At 41.1% G+C, this 17,110-nt stretch overlaps 1 protein-coding gene and 1 long non-coding RNA gene across 8 annotated transcripts in view; one reads left to right on the top strand and one right to left on the bottom strand.

Moving 5' to 3' along the window:
- Positions 1-2,222: 2,222 nt before the first annotated feature.
- LOC143012720 (uncharacterized) lies at positions 2,223-3,859 on the bottom strand. The gene is made up of 2 exons (XR_012965074.1): positions 2,720-3,859; positions 2,223-2,681 (listed from the first exon to the last, which is right to left on the bottom strand). It is a non-coding gene; the product is annotated as an uncharacterized LOC143012720 (long non-coding RNA).
- A 1,209-nt stretch (positions 3,860-5,068) lies between these two features.
- Positions 5,069-17,110, top strand: part of LOC143012716 (exocyst complex component 3-like) — a 40,189-nt gene continuing 28,147 nt past the window's right edge. For 2 of the 7 annotated variants that reach the window (XR_012965073.1, XM_076165983.1), the window contains exons 1-11: positions 5,549-5,696; positions 7,221-7,517; positions 8,478-8,561; positions 9,110-9,334; positions 9,761-10,385; positions 11,914-12,034; positions 12,579-12,707; positions 13,052-13,152; positions 14,904-14,996; positions 15,995-16,118; positions 16,828-16,950. Coding sequence is in view for 6 of the 7 variants with exons in the window: in XM_076165983.1 (XP_076022098.1) it covers positions 5,690-5,696; positions 7,221-7,517; positions 8,478-8,561; positions 9,110-9,334; positions 9,761-10,385; positions 11,914-12,034; positions 12,579-12,707; positions 13,052-13,152; positions 14,904-14,996; positions 15,995-16,118; positions 16,828-16,950 (1,929 nt within the window). In the remaining variant the exon portion in view is untranslated. Of the gene's footprint in view, positions 5,144-5,166; positions 5,492-5,548; positions 5,697-7,220; positions 7,518-8,477; positions 8,562-9,109; positions 9,335-9,760; positions 10,386-11,913; positions 12,035-12,578; positions 12,708-13,051; positions 13,153-14,903; positions 14,997-15,994; positions 16,119-16,827; positions 16,951-17,110 lie in introns of those variants that run through there. The other 5 variants (XM_076165982.1, XM_076165987.1, XM_076165985.1 and 2 more) reach the window with 4 other exon arrangements.

The following is a 17,110-nucleotide window of genomic DNA, read 5'->3' on the forward strand; positions in this document are numbered from 1 at the left end:
TAGTTCATTATCATTATTTAAGGTCTGAGATCGTAATAATTCTGATAGCCTCAACTAATTACACAGATTACTGTAATATATAAATATACTATAATAGACACAATATATTTAAATGTCATTTACTAAATAAAACACAAAGGTGCCATTAGTTTTGACACATCTGTAATGTTGCTGTGGATCTGAAGCTTCACATCTCCTTCTGTCCTGTCTGGGTTATTTCCTGAAAACTCTGAGCTGAAATAGAACCAACTTCCTCCCTAGTGGGAAGTGAAATGAGGTTTATGTCACTTTACCATGGAGACACACTCGGAGAGAGGTAAAAATAATATGTTGACTGGGAGGTTGAGCTCATCATGGTGTGTATTGTTTCTGCAGTATGTACCCTTTTGACCTGAAAGTATAATCTTCATATTAGCATACATTTAAATATTATTAATGAGTATGTCAGAGTTGCCTGGTGTCTGTACAGTTAATGCCTCTCTGTGGCTTGAGTTGCTGTATTATTTCGACAGATTGAATTGTAATGTAAACAAAACAGTGGACCTAGAAACACTCTATGAAGAAAAAATGAATATTGTGTAAGCATAGGTTACTTCCTCATAATGTTGTGTTCAACAATGGAGGGGAAGCGTACGCTCACTTTCCTCCCTTCCATTCCCACCCACCAACTGAAGCATTTCATGGATTATCAAACACAATCATATCACTTTAAACATTGTATATCATCAATTCATTTCCACAGCAGACACATAAGTTGCAGAGACTTCTTCCACTTGCTTTCTGTCTCCATGGCAGCAACCCTGACTGATGGATGGGTGATCAAATAAGGACTTACATGTACACAAATGCAGATACTGGAGAACTGCAGAGCCATCCACACTGCCTAGTTATGTACTAATTAAGGCTTTGTTATTACTGGTTATCACTAACAATCAAATGCGTAAGACGTTACATGGGTCCCCCAGTAAATATATGCCTCCTCAGGCTCATGGGTACTTTAGTATTTCAAGCCTCTCTATAACAAAGTTGAAATATTATTAACCAAGAACAACAACACGACTCTGCAGTACCACATTTACTAGTATGTTGTACAACTCTGTGTTTATCATGGCAAATCGAACAACAACATGATCCTGGTCCCAAGCTCTGTCCCTTTCAGTACAGAGCATCTGTATTCAGGGACCTTTCCATTTTGTTGTCGAGGTGGCCACCTAAGTACTTGTAGGTCTGCATTATCTCATCTCAACATCTCAAATTCTCACTGGCTGAGGAGGGAACTCAGACCTGCCTTGTTTTTTGATATAGGGAGAAGATGGTTCCTATCTCACCACTCACTGAAGGCCTTTGTCAGCTGCTTGTACTCTCCTTCCTGTTTATTCCTGATACACACCACAATCGCTGTATTGTCCGCGTATTTCTGGATGTGTCAAGATTCAGAGTTGCACTTTAAGTCTGCAGTGTACAGTGTGAACAGGAAAGGAGCCAGGACAGTTTCCAGGGCAGCACCTGAGACACAGGTCCCGAGACTGAAGTACTGTGGTCTTCCTGGCAGATAGTCTGAAATCCAGTAGGTAACAGAGGGATCCCTACCTTTCAAAGGTTATACCAAGGCTTTTACTAGGTGAAGAAAAACCATGTTATGATCTGCTGTATCTATATTTTGCTCTGATCTGATGTATCTGTATGGATTTTGTCAGGTTGTCCCACAATCACATCACCACTGTCCTGTAACGCCCTCTAGAGGACAGGGATCAGCTGTACACTGCACACGCTGGCTCTCTCCATGTGTAGAGAGTTTTTGCCACTCAGTGGTCATGGTGAGTACATGCCAGGTGGATCACTATTAGGCCATGGTGCGAAGCCAAAAAGAGGCCTAGAAATGAGTTTTCGTTCCACCACCTCAGAACTACTTGCTCTTTGTGGCAAATGTGCAAAGTATCAATACTTCTCATTGTTCTGTTGTAAAAAATATGTTAAAGTGAAAATGGTACTTTCTGTGATTACAGCATTCGTCACTTAGCACAAGTAATTCTTCAATTCTCTTTTGCTTTTCTGTCCAATTCTTATATTATGAAGAATTTAATGTCCATGCAGGTGTAATGTATATTTAGACAGACCTTAAAATGGCATTTACCAAATATATAATGTATCTATATACAATAATATAGGCCAAATCTAAAACCAATTTTAATGCTTCAAAGAAAACATTAAGGACATTCTAGTGAATTTCAAATACAACCTTTTATTTAACAGAAATGAATTAAGAATCGGCATCACTTTCATCGGTTTCACTGTCTGACAGGTCATCTATGTCATCTGAGGTCTGCAGAGACACTTCATCAAGGGTAGCAATGAACAAGACACTTTTGCTTTTAGACAAGAGCATTTACCCTGAGAACATTTTCCAACTTTACAAGAACAACGAGACAAATGTAAAACCAAATCTGGAGCAGCAGCTAGAGTCATCCATTTCACAGACAATACTCCATCCAATAAGGTCCAGCCATGGCTCTCTGGTGAAGGAGCACAGATCTGTGGCTCAAGTGATCTCCGGTGAATAGCTGCTTGATAATTCGCTCGTAAGCTGTGCTGATACAGGGCATCTTTTGTAGGAGGCAAGAGCTTCTCTGATGGCGTTGATACACAAAATAAGTTGTATAGGGCTTCATTGACACTTGATCCTTCCTGACCGTACAAATGACAAACAAATCTTTCCAACTCAGAAAACTCTGTCAAATCAAAGCTCTGGCCTAGCTTAATGAAAGCATCACAGAAAGTCTTTTTTGGTCAATAATTCAAATGCTTTCTTTTTACCCTTACCAAAGAAAGCGCTGACTGAGTCACAGCCTGTAAATACATGAAGCCCTATTAATGCTTCACTCATCTTCGCACCAAGAAAAGCAGTAACTCTTCCAATATCAATCATGCGAGTGCGTTGTTGGGTACCAGCAAGAAAGAACAGCTTCAAGTCTTCTGGCCAGCAAGATTTTAGTGAGATGGCGAGTACTGCTACGTCTGTATCAGGACTGCTGATAATGATGGAGCTAAACGTCTCAGCAGCATCCTTCGCATGAAGTAACAGTTGGGTGTCTGCTTCTTCGTGGTCACATGAAGTCAACTCTGGTACAACAGACAAACAGACTTTACCACCCATAATTGTCAAGAGATGGCATTCCTTTCCATGAGTCACAAATATGGCAATGTCCTGTTTTAGTGAACTGAAATCAGCATCCTTCCATGCAGAGAAGAGGAATTCTACAAGGGCCTCTTTATTGTCACCATCTGAGAGGAATTTATTCCACTGTTGGGAATCTTCTGATCTTTACTGTAGATGCTTATCTTTTGGGTCCCCAAAGGACTACGACGTGATCGCTCAATGTTTTTTGTTTTTGTTGTGGATCTCAACCTTTTGGGAGATGATGGCACAGTAGACGATGTACACTCGTGGTCAGATGCTCCACTGTCATCATCACAGGCAGTAAATTTTGAAGCATTTTTCTCAGCACTTGTAATTCGTTTCGAGTCAATAAAACGTCTATAGCAAGAAAGATGGAAGCCAAGTTTCTTACTCTCCAGAAACAGTGACAGATCTGCAGGATTTGAAGTGGAATTATATTCTTGGATGAAACTTTCATTGTGTTTACAAATGAACTCCGCTAGTACGCGTTCATTTCCGCCGATTTCTATCCATTTACTGGCGCAAACAACCAACTTACTCTAACGAACAGCTGTCAAAGGCTTTGTTGATTCATTTTCAATAGCTGACACGTGTATGGCACACTTGTAATCATCGTTGCTGGCGTGTTTTCTGTCAGGTTCTGAGGTACAGGGTAGCTCATCGGGCGCAGCCATTACTGTTTTGGTGAGGACTGGGCAAGAGCTCAAGGTAATCATGTGACCCAAACGACGCGGTCTTATTGGCCAGCTGAGGTGCGGCTTGATATGCGAGCAGGGTTACGTTGTTGTCCGGTTACGGATATACTTCTGATTTTAAAGTACTCGTTACACTAATTGTGGAATAGTTCAAGTGGACAACTTTTTGGTTATGAACTCAAACGGCATTAATGGGTTTTTTGCGACCATTATTGTGTAGTGCCTGAATTAGTGGAACGAAATTGCACGATACAGCTTTCACACCACGGCCTATATGGATCACTCAGTGATTGTATCCCTACGCAAGGACAATGAAACAGATCCCGGCCTGGTGGTGGATGATTTATAACCTCTGGTGTGAACGCTCTTTCCCGGATATAAATGTCTCCAAAACAAAGGAAATGATCATGGACTTCAGGGAGAGGCCTCCACAGATTCCTTCTGTTTTAATTCATTGTCAGGCTGTAAATGTTGTCCAAAAGAAACCAGTTTTCTAACTTCAGCCTCCACATGATCAAAAAAGTCTTGCAATTTGCCTTTGACACCACTGACAAATATTTCAAAGTATATTTCTATAGTCACATCAAACCAAATTCTATAGTTTATATAAACTTGTGTCTTGAATTTAGGTAGGACTAGACTAGAGAATAAGAAAAAAATTACTTTAAACCCCTTGGGGCTTACAGTAAATATTCTTGACCCTTACTACATATTGAGTTTACTACATGAGTTCCACCGGTGGTGTAAATTGACAGCATGTGTCATTAGTTAATCTAAGAAATTAAAAACTCCACTTCATAAGTAAAATGGACACCTGACCAGCAATTCTTTAGAACCATACCACATCAACAGGATTATCATGAAATGTGTGCATGAAAGAACCATTTGGTATGTAGCCATTTACGCCTGTATATAGTATACTACACAATTGATTGTTGTGCCACACACTTAATCACAATCTATAATTACAATCTTAATTTTTTTTGGATATCAGTATTTGCAAGTGTTGAATAGAGATGTGAGTTATTGAGCTGATGGCATGAAGCTTTTCATGTGTAGTTTCAAGACCTATACTTGTCATTTAAGACTTTGACCAAAGCAACTGTAAACGTGGTTTGAGAGCACTTGAGTGAGTGTACTTGGACAGTCTTGCCGTGCCTAACCTGGGTGTTGAGAGACTGGACTTGGGACTTTAGAACGATGACCTTGTGTGAGGTGACGTCTGAGTGAGAGAAGGGACTTGTACGAACAGCACTTGAAGGCACCACAGGTAAATCTTTTCATGCTTACATTCCTGGTGGAATTTAGTGTAAGCTGAGCAGGAGTTGACGAGCCAAAACAAAGAAAGCTTGTATTTATCACAGCTGCTAAAGAATACTGGGTTGAGAGTTCCGGTTGGTGTCCGTGTGTAATGATTAACTCAGCCTGTATTTTTGCTCCACCAATCACAGCAGAGGTGGAAAGTTGAACTCGGTGGTGTCCTTGCGCTTTCTGTCTGTGCGTTGCTTTATAAAGTCTCAATCTTAAAAAAGGAGGGGGGAGGTGCATTATGGCATCTTAATCTTAAACGGAGGACAAAGTGAAAGCAACACTGCACACTCTGATCTCACCTGCTCAGGTAAGACGACGCGTTAAGTGTCTATTTTCACGATAAATGAAGAAAGAAGTTACTAAAACTGTAAGGGAAATGTGTATACTTTATTCACAAAGGTTAAAAATAATAGCAGTTAGGCATACGGAGACAACAAGTAACACACGAAGGTGATTGTTGGGTCGCTCTGGGACGTAATAGGCTGGTCTTGTGTCTTGTGTTTATATGACAGGTAAACATTGCTATCGGCTGCTTTGTGATTATGCGCTGATAGTGTCACTAAGTACTTAATTATTAAGGTAAAGATTGGAAAAAATGCAATTTTTAACAATATTTCCTTTCACACATCTTTGTGGTTTCACTTTTGAGTTTCAGTGACGTTATCCTATAATTTGTCGTGTAGGAGGGACAGCAAGAACATACGGACATACATTCCACGAGTTGTGCTGATGTGGTGTAGATGTAGGTTCTGCACGGAAGCCAGTCATCATACATTTATGTTAATAGAGGCAGTGTTAAGTTATCCTGTATGTTACCATCTGTATTCACTTTATTGAAGTGGAGCGGTGACATCCTGTGTTAATGAAAATGGCTACACATTATAATTCACGGCCACGCATTGTCATCCACTCTCGTATTGTCTTAGCAAATCTGTTAGTGGTGCTTTCATACCAATGAAGACAGATGCAGTTTTAGTAACAGCTGGTTATTTGCTGTATAAATGGTGGCAAACAAGTTCAAGATAGTAACATGGGTGAAGCAGTAACATTGTTTGTCTTGCGATGGTGAAAAGCACATCAATGAAAAGGTCAATCTGCTTACCTCTTTATGGCCATTTCTGTGTGGGGAGATAAAGATCCACCAGCTGGTTCAACAGATCCCTCTTGTCAATCCTGTTCGTGACGCCGTCATATAGTTCAATTATCCATTTCCAGAGACAGTTGAGAGGTCGCTGCTTTATTCAGTCACTCATGAGAGATGCAACACAGTTCTCAGTGAATACATGCACATTACATTTCCACCCTTCGCAGAGGGGGGAGCAATTGAGGGTTCGGTGCCTTGCTCAGGGGCACCTCGGCAGGGGCTCGAACCGGCGACCCTCCGGTTCACAAGCGGAAGCTCTACCCACTGACCCACCTGACACACTAGTGTGTTTACTTAATCTCTGAAACAGATTCTGGGATGACCAGACATTTAGACCAAGGACATTATGTTTACTTTCTCTCACACACAGTAAGTGAAGGCCCTATAACATAATGTTCACTTACATACTACTAACCCTAATAATGCTATGAATATGGTGTATTTTCTACCACAATGGCAACGATCAGAATTGTTTTTTCACCTCACCTGCAGCTGGCATGAATGTTCAACAAGAAATTACTACACAGTGGTTAAGTTCTTATTCATATTAGGACACATACTTAACATTTAGTATAGTGAACACTTTCATAGCAGTTGTAGAGGTTGCCTTACACATGGGAAAACTGTGTTAAGTGTAGACTGGAATCTGTATGCTAGGGAGTTGCTGTCACAACTGCAGATGAGTTTCACTTCCGGCTCCTTTGGTGTTATGATAAATAGCTGTGTTTTCAGTAAACAGAGGTGCCCAGCCTGTTCCTGCTGGCTTGAAAAGCTCACCTTGGAAACAAGCTCTCTCTCTCTCTCTCTCTCTCTCTCTCTCTCTCTCTCTCTCTCTCTCTCTTTCTCTCTCTCTGTGCCTCTCCCTCTCTCTTTTTGTCTCACTCCTGGGCAGAGCACAGTACAGGAAGGCCTCTCCAGATCCCAGGCCCTTCATCTGCTGAAATGGCACAAATGACATCTGGTGACCACCCTGATACGGACAGAGTCTCCATCCAGAGCAATGAGACGAAGCCGAATGGTACCACAAAGAACACGCAGGGTGTGAAGGAGTTCTTGCGGCAGAGCTTCAGGCAGGTGGGAGAAAAGAGCCCCTTCTCTCCCAACAATAAGGGATCAAAGGCCACACGCAAAGTGGACTCTGCCAGAAATGATTTGGGGTCTGTGCATCAACAAGAACCTCCATCGCCCAGTGAGTACCATGTTTACATTTCATGAAATCCTCTGTAAAGCTGGACCTCCAGACAGCTAATATGTCCGCCCAAGGTCACAAGAATCGTAAACACACAGTGAGAGTCTAGCGTTGGTGTTTCTACCTAACAGCAACCAAATTATCTGGCAAGTTGTTCTTGTTGTGATGTAGTGTTCTATTTGAAGTAGCCTGTCGTGTTGTCGTGGATGTAGAAACTTGTCTTTTGGCTTCTTTACTTTATAATTGTACAATTCAGTAATATCACACACAAGTGATAATCATAACGACGAGAAATGAAATATACTGTATGTGATCAATGTAATAACACCGGTGTTTGCTGAAAAATATCCATTGTGATTCTTTAAGTCAACGCCGAAGTTTAGTAATTAATGACAGAGCAAACTTACAAGTTGCTTTATTTATCAGGCCGTGGAAAAACTATTGCAGAGTCATGGAAAGGTTTCGGAAATTTGATTAACTAATAAGTGTTGAAACACTGGCTACAGATGGAATGAGTTCATGTAATTAAGTCCTGTTGTTAGAGTCTTATTCATTAAACTCATTCATTGACAGTTACAAATAAAAAATGTCCTTAAACAGCTTTCTTTTTTTCTTTTTTTTTGACCCAGAGCTAAGCCAGAGTTACCTTTATCACAATTCATTATTCTCCTACATTCCTAACTTGATTTAGTTTTAGGTCACTGTGGAGGACAAACACACAACGGGGCCATACATACAGAGAAATACAAACTCACACACACTATTTTTTTAAATGTGACTATGCACAGTTCCAAGAATCTGAAAACCATATCAATGTTAAGAATCAATCTTGAATTTCTTTATATACTCACGTAAAATCAAGAGATATGGTTGTGAAATAGATATGGAAGCCAGTTCCCAATGCTTTGTGGGAAACTTTCTGGTTATCAGCCTCATTGTTTCCCTCTCTCTGCCTCTCAGCTCTAACTCCCAGCTCTCCTGTCGCCAATGGGAACCCCAGCTCTCCAGCAGCCAGGAAGAAGTCTCTTTCAAGCTCACTATCAGGTAATAGATACAATCAGTAACAGATCCATATTTGCTCTGCAACACACTAAAAATGCACAACAGGCTGCTGATTTGAACAGAATGAAAGAATTAATTTTGTTTCTGGAAGTTTCTTTAGCGTCCATAACATTTGAGAGATTACTACCTGAACTATATGGTTTAGGCTCACCACTCACACTCAACCTATGACCTGCATGTTATCTGAATTTATCAGAAAACCTAAAAACAAATCACCTAATAAGGGGTTTTCACTGGACCGTGACACAGCTTATGTCATTGGAATGGGATGTGCTGTGAATTGTGAATGATTACACAGTTGCTAATGACATGACGTCCCAGTTGACACACACGCACTTCCCAGTTGACACACACACACACACACACACACACACACACACACACACACACACACACACACACACACACACACACACACACACACACACACACACACACACACTACTTGAAGAGCCAATCAAAAAGATGGCACGAGCCCAGTGTTAGCTAGTGATGCATTATTGGCTAAATACAATTTTTTCCATCCTTAGATCCCACAATGATGATTAGTGATTCTTTGGTCAAGCGGGGAGCGTCCATCCGCCGCAGCCTGGAGTTTGGCAGTAAGAGAATCAAAGCAAAGATTTGCAGACAGGGGGCGCTCACCCCTTTCAAAGACGACTTAATGGTGGAAAAGAAAGAAGAGGGGGAGGAGGTGTGTGAGGAGATAGAGGAGTCTTACACACTTCCAGAAATACCAAACACTCCACTCTCAGGTAGTGTCTTAAGTAGTTTTAGTTGTTGATTTGCCTGTTGAATATTGAGCACTCATCAGTTGCTCTAAAATGCTGACTGTGTTTTTCAATGCACGATGTGCTCTTTTTGATGGGGAACATTTCGGGCAAGATTTACTGAGCATGCATCCAGAGCTGAATATGCTGCATTGTTACGTGTTTTCAATTTAGCACCGTATTTTCATAAGAATGATTATGTAAATGAGCCGAGTCACAAAACGTTCATTGAATGCACTGTAACTAAGATGCTTATTGCGTCCATTTATCTGGTGTCCTGTGAAGGAACCAGGGTAAGCACATATAGAAAAACTGGGAGAGCAAGTAAAGGTGTAAAAATTGTGGTTATATTCATTAAGATTTTTATCAAACCCTTTGGAGAGATTGACCGGGCTCTTTGTTGTTTTTTAGTGATACAGATCAGTCAGCTGATTGACAAGGAGGAGCTGGAGGAGGCCCACTTGAATCTGCTCTCACTACGGCAGGAGGTCCAGCAGGAGATTGAGCAGTGTGGGAAGGACTCCCCCATGAATCTGGCCAAGAAGGAGAAGGACCTCAGCCTCCTCTATAAAGATCTCAGACACAAGGTGATGGACATAGTACGTGACCCCAACTCCTCTCCCTCCAGAAACAAGGGTCTGCTGGTGCATGTGGCTCGCATCATCCAAGAGGAGGACAAGGATGCGGTTGGGCCCCATAAGAAGTACCACCCTGGTAATTGGATGGAGGCTTGGGTTGAGGCAGTGTCTGAGGGGGTGAAGGCCAAGCTGGAGAGCATTCCTTTAGAGAGCAGGGAGCAGAATGGCTCCTGGTTGTCGGTCCACCTGGGCCTCCTAGGAAAAGCCATGGTGGAGGATTTGGAGACTGTGAAGAAGGAGCTGCGGTGCTCCTACCCACCCAGCTTCAAGGTCTTCAGCACCTATGTGAAGAGTTACCACGGCATTGTGGGACAGCACTTAAAGGAACTGCAGCAGCAGGTGACAGAGCTGAAGGAGTTCTACGCTCTGCTCAAATGGATCATCAAAGACTACCAGAGGTCAGAGCACCCTGGATTTGTTAGGAGTGGAAAGGTTCAACCTGAGCAATGTGTTCTAGGTTACATAGATCCCACTGTCATATTCATTTGAGAAAACACACTTTTAATTGAACAAAACTAAAGCTTACTTCTAAACTAAAATTAAACCGCATGGTAAAGGTCACATGCACATAATTTCAACAATGAATATTCCTGATGATCCCTATTTTTTTTTTCATATTTTGGAGTTATGTGGACTCAAATTCCATGCCTTGACTCAATTTGGGATTGTGTCACAAATTGGCCAACTTGAGACTCAACTTGACGTAAACAGAAATCACATGCAACTCGGCTTGGACTTTGATACAAACCGGTACATTGACATGCGTCTGAAAACGTGTTGTTCAATAACTGTAATAATAACTCTGCACTCATATAGCAACTTTAGCCAAAACAATTGGCTTACAATTCATATAGTGATGGCCGGGGCAAACCATGAAAGGAGCCAACTTGCACATCAGGAGCAGTTAGGCGTTCAGTGTCTTGCTCAACAGCACTTTGGCTCTAGGAGTCGAACAAGGAACCTTTAGATTCCAAGAGAACCGTTTACTATCCTGAGCCACGCTCAGAGTGACTCATTACATTACATTACGATCATTTAGCAGACGCTTTTATCCAAAGCGACTTACTTACTTACTTGACTCCTGGTGGGCATTACCGATTTTGAGATTGGTGTTGAAATGCCTTGATAGGGATTTGTGGATGGTAGTCCCAAGAAACGGGAAGGAAGAGACTCTCTACAACTTGCCCATTGATGGAGAGAGGGAGACTGTGGCTAGTGTTCCTTCTGAAATAAGACACATTCCTATGGGGAGCCACACAGACATGCACAAACTGTCAAATCACTGACTTTATTTTGTACTTCTGTCCTGATTAAGATCTGCATACTTTGGAACTAGTTTCTTCAGTTCCTTGGCATGAAGCAACATGTTTACTACAGTCTTTGGGTGCTGTGCTGTACAATGTTATTCGTATCTCTTCACAGTAACAGAATCATCGGAAGTCCATCCCAGGCCCTCATTGTCATGAGCAAAGCTATACATCTACTGACTCAGAATGTGATCTACAGTTGTTTGTGTATAGACAGTACAGTAAAGGAGCTTTCAAGCACACATTCCTAGGGGGAGCCAGTGTTCAGGAGCTTAGGCAGTGAAACATGTTTACCAACTTTGTCTTCTGTTACATTAACATTTTAAACCCACCGACACAGATTGCATTTAAACCAACTTCCTGTGAGTACTGAACCAACTTCACAGGAGCAATGGTGTTAAATGTGGAACTGAAATCTCTTATGCTTTCACTTTCTTTCTCCAACTCCTTACTTATTGCCCCCCTCACTCACTATTACCCTCACTTAATCCCTCAATTCTTTCTCACACACACACCTGCACAAAACACTCAAATCACTGACTTTACCTCTTTCCTGATCGAGATCTGCATACTTTTGAACAAGTTTCTTCAGGTCCATGTCATTTGTATCGTTTGACAGTGATAGAATCATCGGAAGTCCATCCCTGCAGCCGGAGATTGGAGAGTGTGAAAGCACCGGGCTGCTGCTGGAGGACAACTTTTTGGATCAGCTCACAGAGAAGTACTGCTGTAGAATGAAGGTGATGAAGATGCTTGGCTAAAACTTTTTGTAGATTCCACCAAGACCTGAGAGTCCTCCTTAGTATTCTTTATCCAGGTTAATGTATACAGTATGTCCATGGTCCTTATGCATGGTCATCTCCATCAGGGAGCTGAAGTGAGTCCGGCACAGCTGTCTAATACTCTATGAGCAGGAAAGCATTTCATACTGCCTGAAAATCACAATGATCCCAGCCTAATGCAAGGGTGCACCTAAACTGCATCAGGAGCAAATTATTGCAATTTTCATGTATAGGCTTTAAATGCTCAAAATTCAGCTGACAGTTGTTACCATTCACCATTTAATCAGTTGTTGCTACATGAATCTATTTTTGAACCAACACACCAAAGTCAATGTTCATCAGCGCAACCTCAGAAGTCCAAACCATTGACCTTTCTGAGGCATGAAATTGAGTCCAGTTATGGTTCTGTTTTGTCAGGTCAGTGTTGGTTGAGTGTCAGTCACCGGGGTTCTGGTAGAAAACAATCACTCATCCATTCTTCTCGCTGTCTATCTTCCTGTAGGAGGATATAGGATCTTCACTGGACAAACTCATTGAAATGGAAATTGAGGACGTTTGGAGCGAAAGGAAGTTGCCAGAGAAGGGTGACGATGGGTTCCCAAGCTCCAAGTTTCCCATGGACATCCGGGTGGTAGGCCGCTCTTCTTTCTAATAAAAGATAATGTCATCAGTGTTGTTGTTGCCTAGTTTCTCCTCTCTCTGCGTCGGTATAGAGAGCAGGACTTCAGTTGAAGCAACAAGATTATCATTAATTAGACAGTAAATAAACAGTAAATAAATCAACAATAAATATAACATGTTCTTAAATGAATGAGGAATCTTGGAATGACACCAGTGAGCTGGATGGTTTGTGAGTGAGATTTTATTCCTTGAAAAAACAATGTAGGACAGTCGCACAGACAAAAGGGGGCTGCAGAGAGCTTCAGCTCTGTGTTGCTTCACATGTTGATTTCTGGTTGTTGCTCTTCTCCACAGAAATTTGACTCAAACGTAAAGAATTCCAAACAAATTGATGCTGAGCTGGAAGGGAAAGTCATCTCCTCCTGCCTTGAAGAGCTGAAACTGTTTCCAAAGAGGTCAGAGGTCACAGCAGACATCAGTTTATGTTATCTTAGCTTAAAAGTAGAGCACTCTTCCACAATTTATTTGAAAGGTCGAATGAACAAAGAATTGTTAAATATTCCAAAATATTCTTAAAATAGAAATAAACAAAGCACAAAAAGTAAGGATTGTTGTAACAATGCTTCTTGGCAATAAATCTTATACTGTTGGAAAGCCTACTTATTTCCCTTTGAAATGGTGCCACATTTGTGAGGAACATGCATTTGTTGGTTGCGCCCATGTAGAATTTGCCAAATCTTCTCTGCCAATGCCATACAGCTTTTTTTTTACTGTTGACTCTTCTTTAGTGTTGTTTGGTGGATTGGAGTCTGATGAAACAAGACTGTCCATACACAAAACATACACAGCCACAACATCCTGGCACCTCCTCCTCATGCTGGTCACCAGCCTGGTCACACACTCTGCTGTGGGATGGCATTCCATTCTTCAACCAGTAATTGGTGCAACTAAGCCAACGTGGTTGTGTTGGTCACTCTAGGACAAACAGCACGCCCAAGCTGATCCCACAAAGTGTTCAATAGGCGTTGAGGTCAGGACTGCTGGCAGTCCATTCCATCCTCTCCACTCCCAAATTCTGGAGGTAGTCTCTGATAAACCTCACTGTGTGGGGGAGGATAGAGTTTGGTCCCAGACTGTAGAGATATCATCTTGATATCTCTGCCTTGAGATTACCTCCAATGATGACAAGCCTGTTTTTTCCGGTGAGCGAGATGCCGCATCAAAAGATGTTACTGTATCGGTGCAGCAATCCGCAAAGCGTTCTCTGTGTCTTCTCCACATTTCAACCCTACGATCCACACCAGGAGGTAACAGAAGCTCAACACAAGAGTCAATAGCAACAGCAAAAAAAAAAAGCTGTTTGGCATTGGCACAGATTTGGCAAAATTTTCATGGCCACAACCCACATACTCAGCTCTGCTGCTCATCCCACAATTGCATGCTCCTCACAAATGTGGCATCATTTAAAAAGGTAATAATCAGGCTTTCCAATGGTATAAGATTTATTGCCAAGAAGGATTGTTACAACAAAGAAGTAATCTACAAAAAACTAATTTCCTTACTTTTTGTGCTTTGTCTATATATATTGTGACATCATGCTGTTCCTCGGGATGTCAGGGTCAGGCAGTGCCACGGATGTCAAAATTGACACCAAACCAAAAAGTCTTTTAATTTCCACAGGGCCAAAAAGTTCAACAGAGAGTGTCCTTTTCTAAAAAGGCAAAACATAAGTCTCTTCAAATACCTTTCAAAACCACCAACCAAAAATAACAAGGTTTTACCAACCCATGACCAGTCTATCAACCTGTCCTGGCAGAGACTCATGTTGGGTGGTAATCACCCTGATGTCCCACAGGTGTGGCACCTTGTACACCATCTTTGTAGTCTTTTTATGGCCGCCATTCTAGAGTTTGTAGTCCAGAGTGCAACCAGCAGAAGGGGACATATCTCCCATCCAGGACCCAGCCTCTGGTGTGTTCACAATTTATGTACTGTATATGTCTTTTTTGCATTAACTCTCATTTGAGAAATATTCTTGATACATAAAGTCTCCATTAAGGTATTACAAAATGTCAGTAGATAGAATATGTCTTATCTGATGTACTATACATTCAAAGGTCAAATACATTAGAAATTGAAACCTCCCTGCTGTCTGATAGGCGCTAATCAGCTTTGTCCGCCTTTAAACTACATTTATCTCCTGCAGCTTTGATGAAAAGTTCAGGGATCACTGCAGCACTGCAGAGGAGCTTCGGGCAGAGTATCAGATTACGTACATCAACAGCTTCAGTGACTTACAGTAAGTCTCACTGTTTCCCGGAAACCCTTGAAACACTGTGAAACTTTCTCCTGTCAAAACCCGCCTCCTGCCTCCCAAGTCTGGCATCAGACAATATGTGTTGTTTAACTGTTTGTTTTCTGCTTTCAACCAATGTTGCCACAAAATAACTGGGATCTTTTTGTAAAAACAGCATGTAGCCTCTGAGAGGCTGATTTTCAGTTCTTTGAAAACTGCAGACAACACAGAAATATTAGAGAACCTTATAGATGTTTTATGCTGCTATTTTTGGATAGATCATTAACGCATGCACACAAGTGTAGTTTTCATCAGCTGGCAAATACAATGTCAATCCTAGATAAATTCTAGAATATTCTATGCAAATTCAACTCAAATCTTTATGTTAAAATAGCAATTGAGACTTTAAATGAAAAATCAGTTTAATCCTTTTCGTGCAAGAAGGTGATAAGCCGACACCAGAAAGGTTAGTCCACCTTTCCCTGTTTAAAAACAAAGGAGGTTATTGGCAGAGAAGATATTTGTTAGATTATGTGGCAGCTCAGGATGAGTATCCAGAAACAGGAATTTCTTTTTGACCTTTTTTTTATGCTCTTTCAATAATTTGGGCATGGGTTTCCTTTAATCAGGGATTATAACGTCTTAAAAACCCTGGAAAACTCTTTTACTTTACTTAACTTTTCAAGGCCTGGAAATGTTTGTGAAGATAATAAAATCATATTTTTAATAATGATCATAATCTTGTCACGCATTACATGTTGTTTTATGATCCCCTATTCTAACATTTGACTAAAGCTAGCTGTCTTTGTCTCAATGTAGGCAAATGTAGTGATGATGACACCTGGTCATCAGCTGAAAATATAATGTTGCCTTTGAAAAGAGGAGAATTGGCAGATGTTTTGTTTTTTGTTTTGATGTTTAGTTTTGTTCCTGCTTGTTATATGGCTGCATTCAGACCTGATTGGGTATATGCAGAATAATGAACTGAACTCCTCCTGCAGGCAGCATATGGAAGGATACCGGGACTACTGCCCAGAAAAGGTGGAAGATTTCAGAAAAGAGGTGAAGTGGCTGATTGACAGACGGATCAAGGATCTGGAGGAAGAGTTCAAAGAGCATGTTAAGGTAAAACGAGTGTGAAGATAAAAAACTTACTGCCTCAGATTGGATTATTTTAGGTCAAAGCCTGGTTTCAGTTCCACAACCACTTTGTTTTGTTGTGGTTTCTAAAAGAGGAAATGAAAAATGATGTTCTTTGCTTCTTGCTGAGAACTTTGCAATAGAGATTGATTCAAGAATGAAATGTTTGTCCAAACTCATCCAGCACCAGTATTTAATGAATCTGGCACAGCCCGATGCATACCATAACACAACACTGAAGCAAAACCAAAGAAAGTTGTGTTTGTGCTCAAACAGCCCAACCAAACAGTACCAGAGAAAACACAACATACTTACATCAGTGTCTGTCATAATCATTACAACATTTATATTGAATTCTGATCCTCCATGCTTAAAATGAAATAAATTGACTTAACTCATCATTATCTACTGTCAGTATCAAATTGTATTCCTAATATGAACTAACTGCATCTCTGACTGTGACAGATCTGGCACAGCGAACATTCTTCATGTTTTTAATAGCACATGTTTGCTATTTAGCCAAATTATCTTAATGGTGTTTTGTAATCTGAAAAATGACAGAGGAGATATCAGATTCAACATGATTTTGTTCACTCCAAAAATTCACAAATGTGAGTATTTGACCATTGGAGAAGGTTGAGTGGTTTCACTGATGACTAAATGGGATTGAAACTGTGTCTGTGATGTTTTCCAGCCATACCTGGGGAGAATGTTGACCAGGAAGTGGCTCACCGATGACGATGACTTTAAAAAGCTTTGTAGTTGTATAGAGAAGCTTTCCCAGCACTGCGCTCTGATTCGGCCTCCACATGCCCAGGTGAGAAACCAGGCAGAAAGCAGAAGAATTTATCAACCTCTTACCCGATCAATCATTTCTAATCACAGAAAGGAGCACAGCCTCTTACTGATGATAGATCACCTGCCAAATGATCTGCAGTCAAGCATTTGCTGTCATTTGTCTTGCTCTCATAACAGAA

The sequence above is a fragment of the Genypterus blacodes genome, unplaced genomic scaffold (assembly GCF_046128005.1).
Source record: "Genypterus blacodes isolate CSIRO-AG114 ecotype Tasmania unplaced genomic scaffold, CSIRO-AGI_Gbla_v1 ptg000154l_1, whole genome shotgun sequence".
In the NCBI taxonomy this organism is placed as follows: Eukaryota; Metazoa; Chordata; class Actinopteri; order Ophidiiformes; family Ophidiidae; genus Genypterus; species Genypterus blacodes.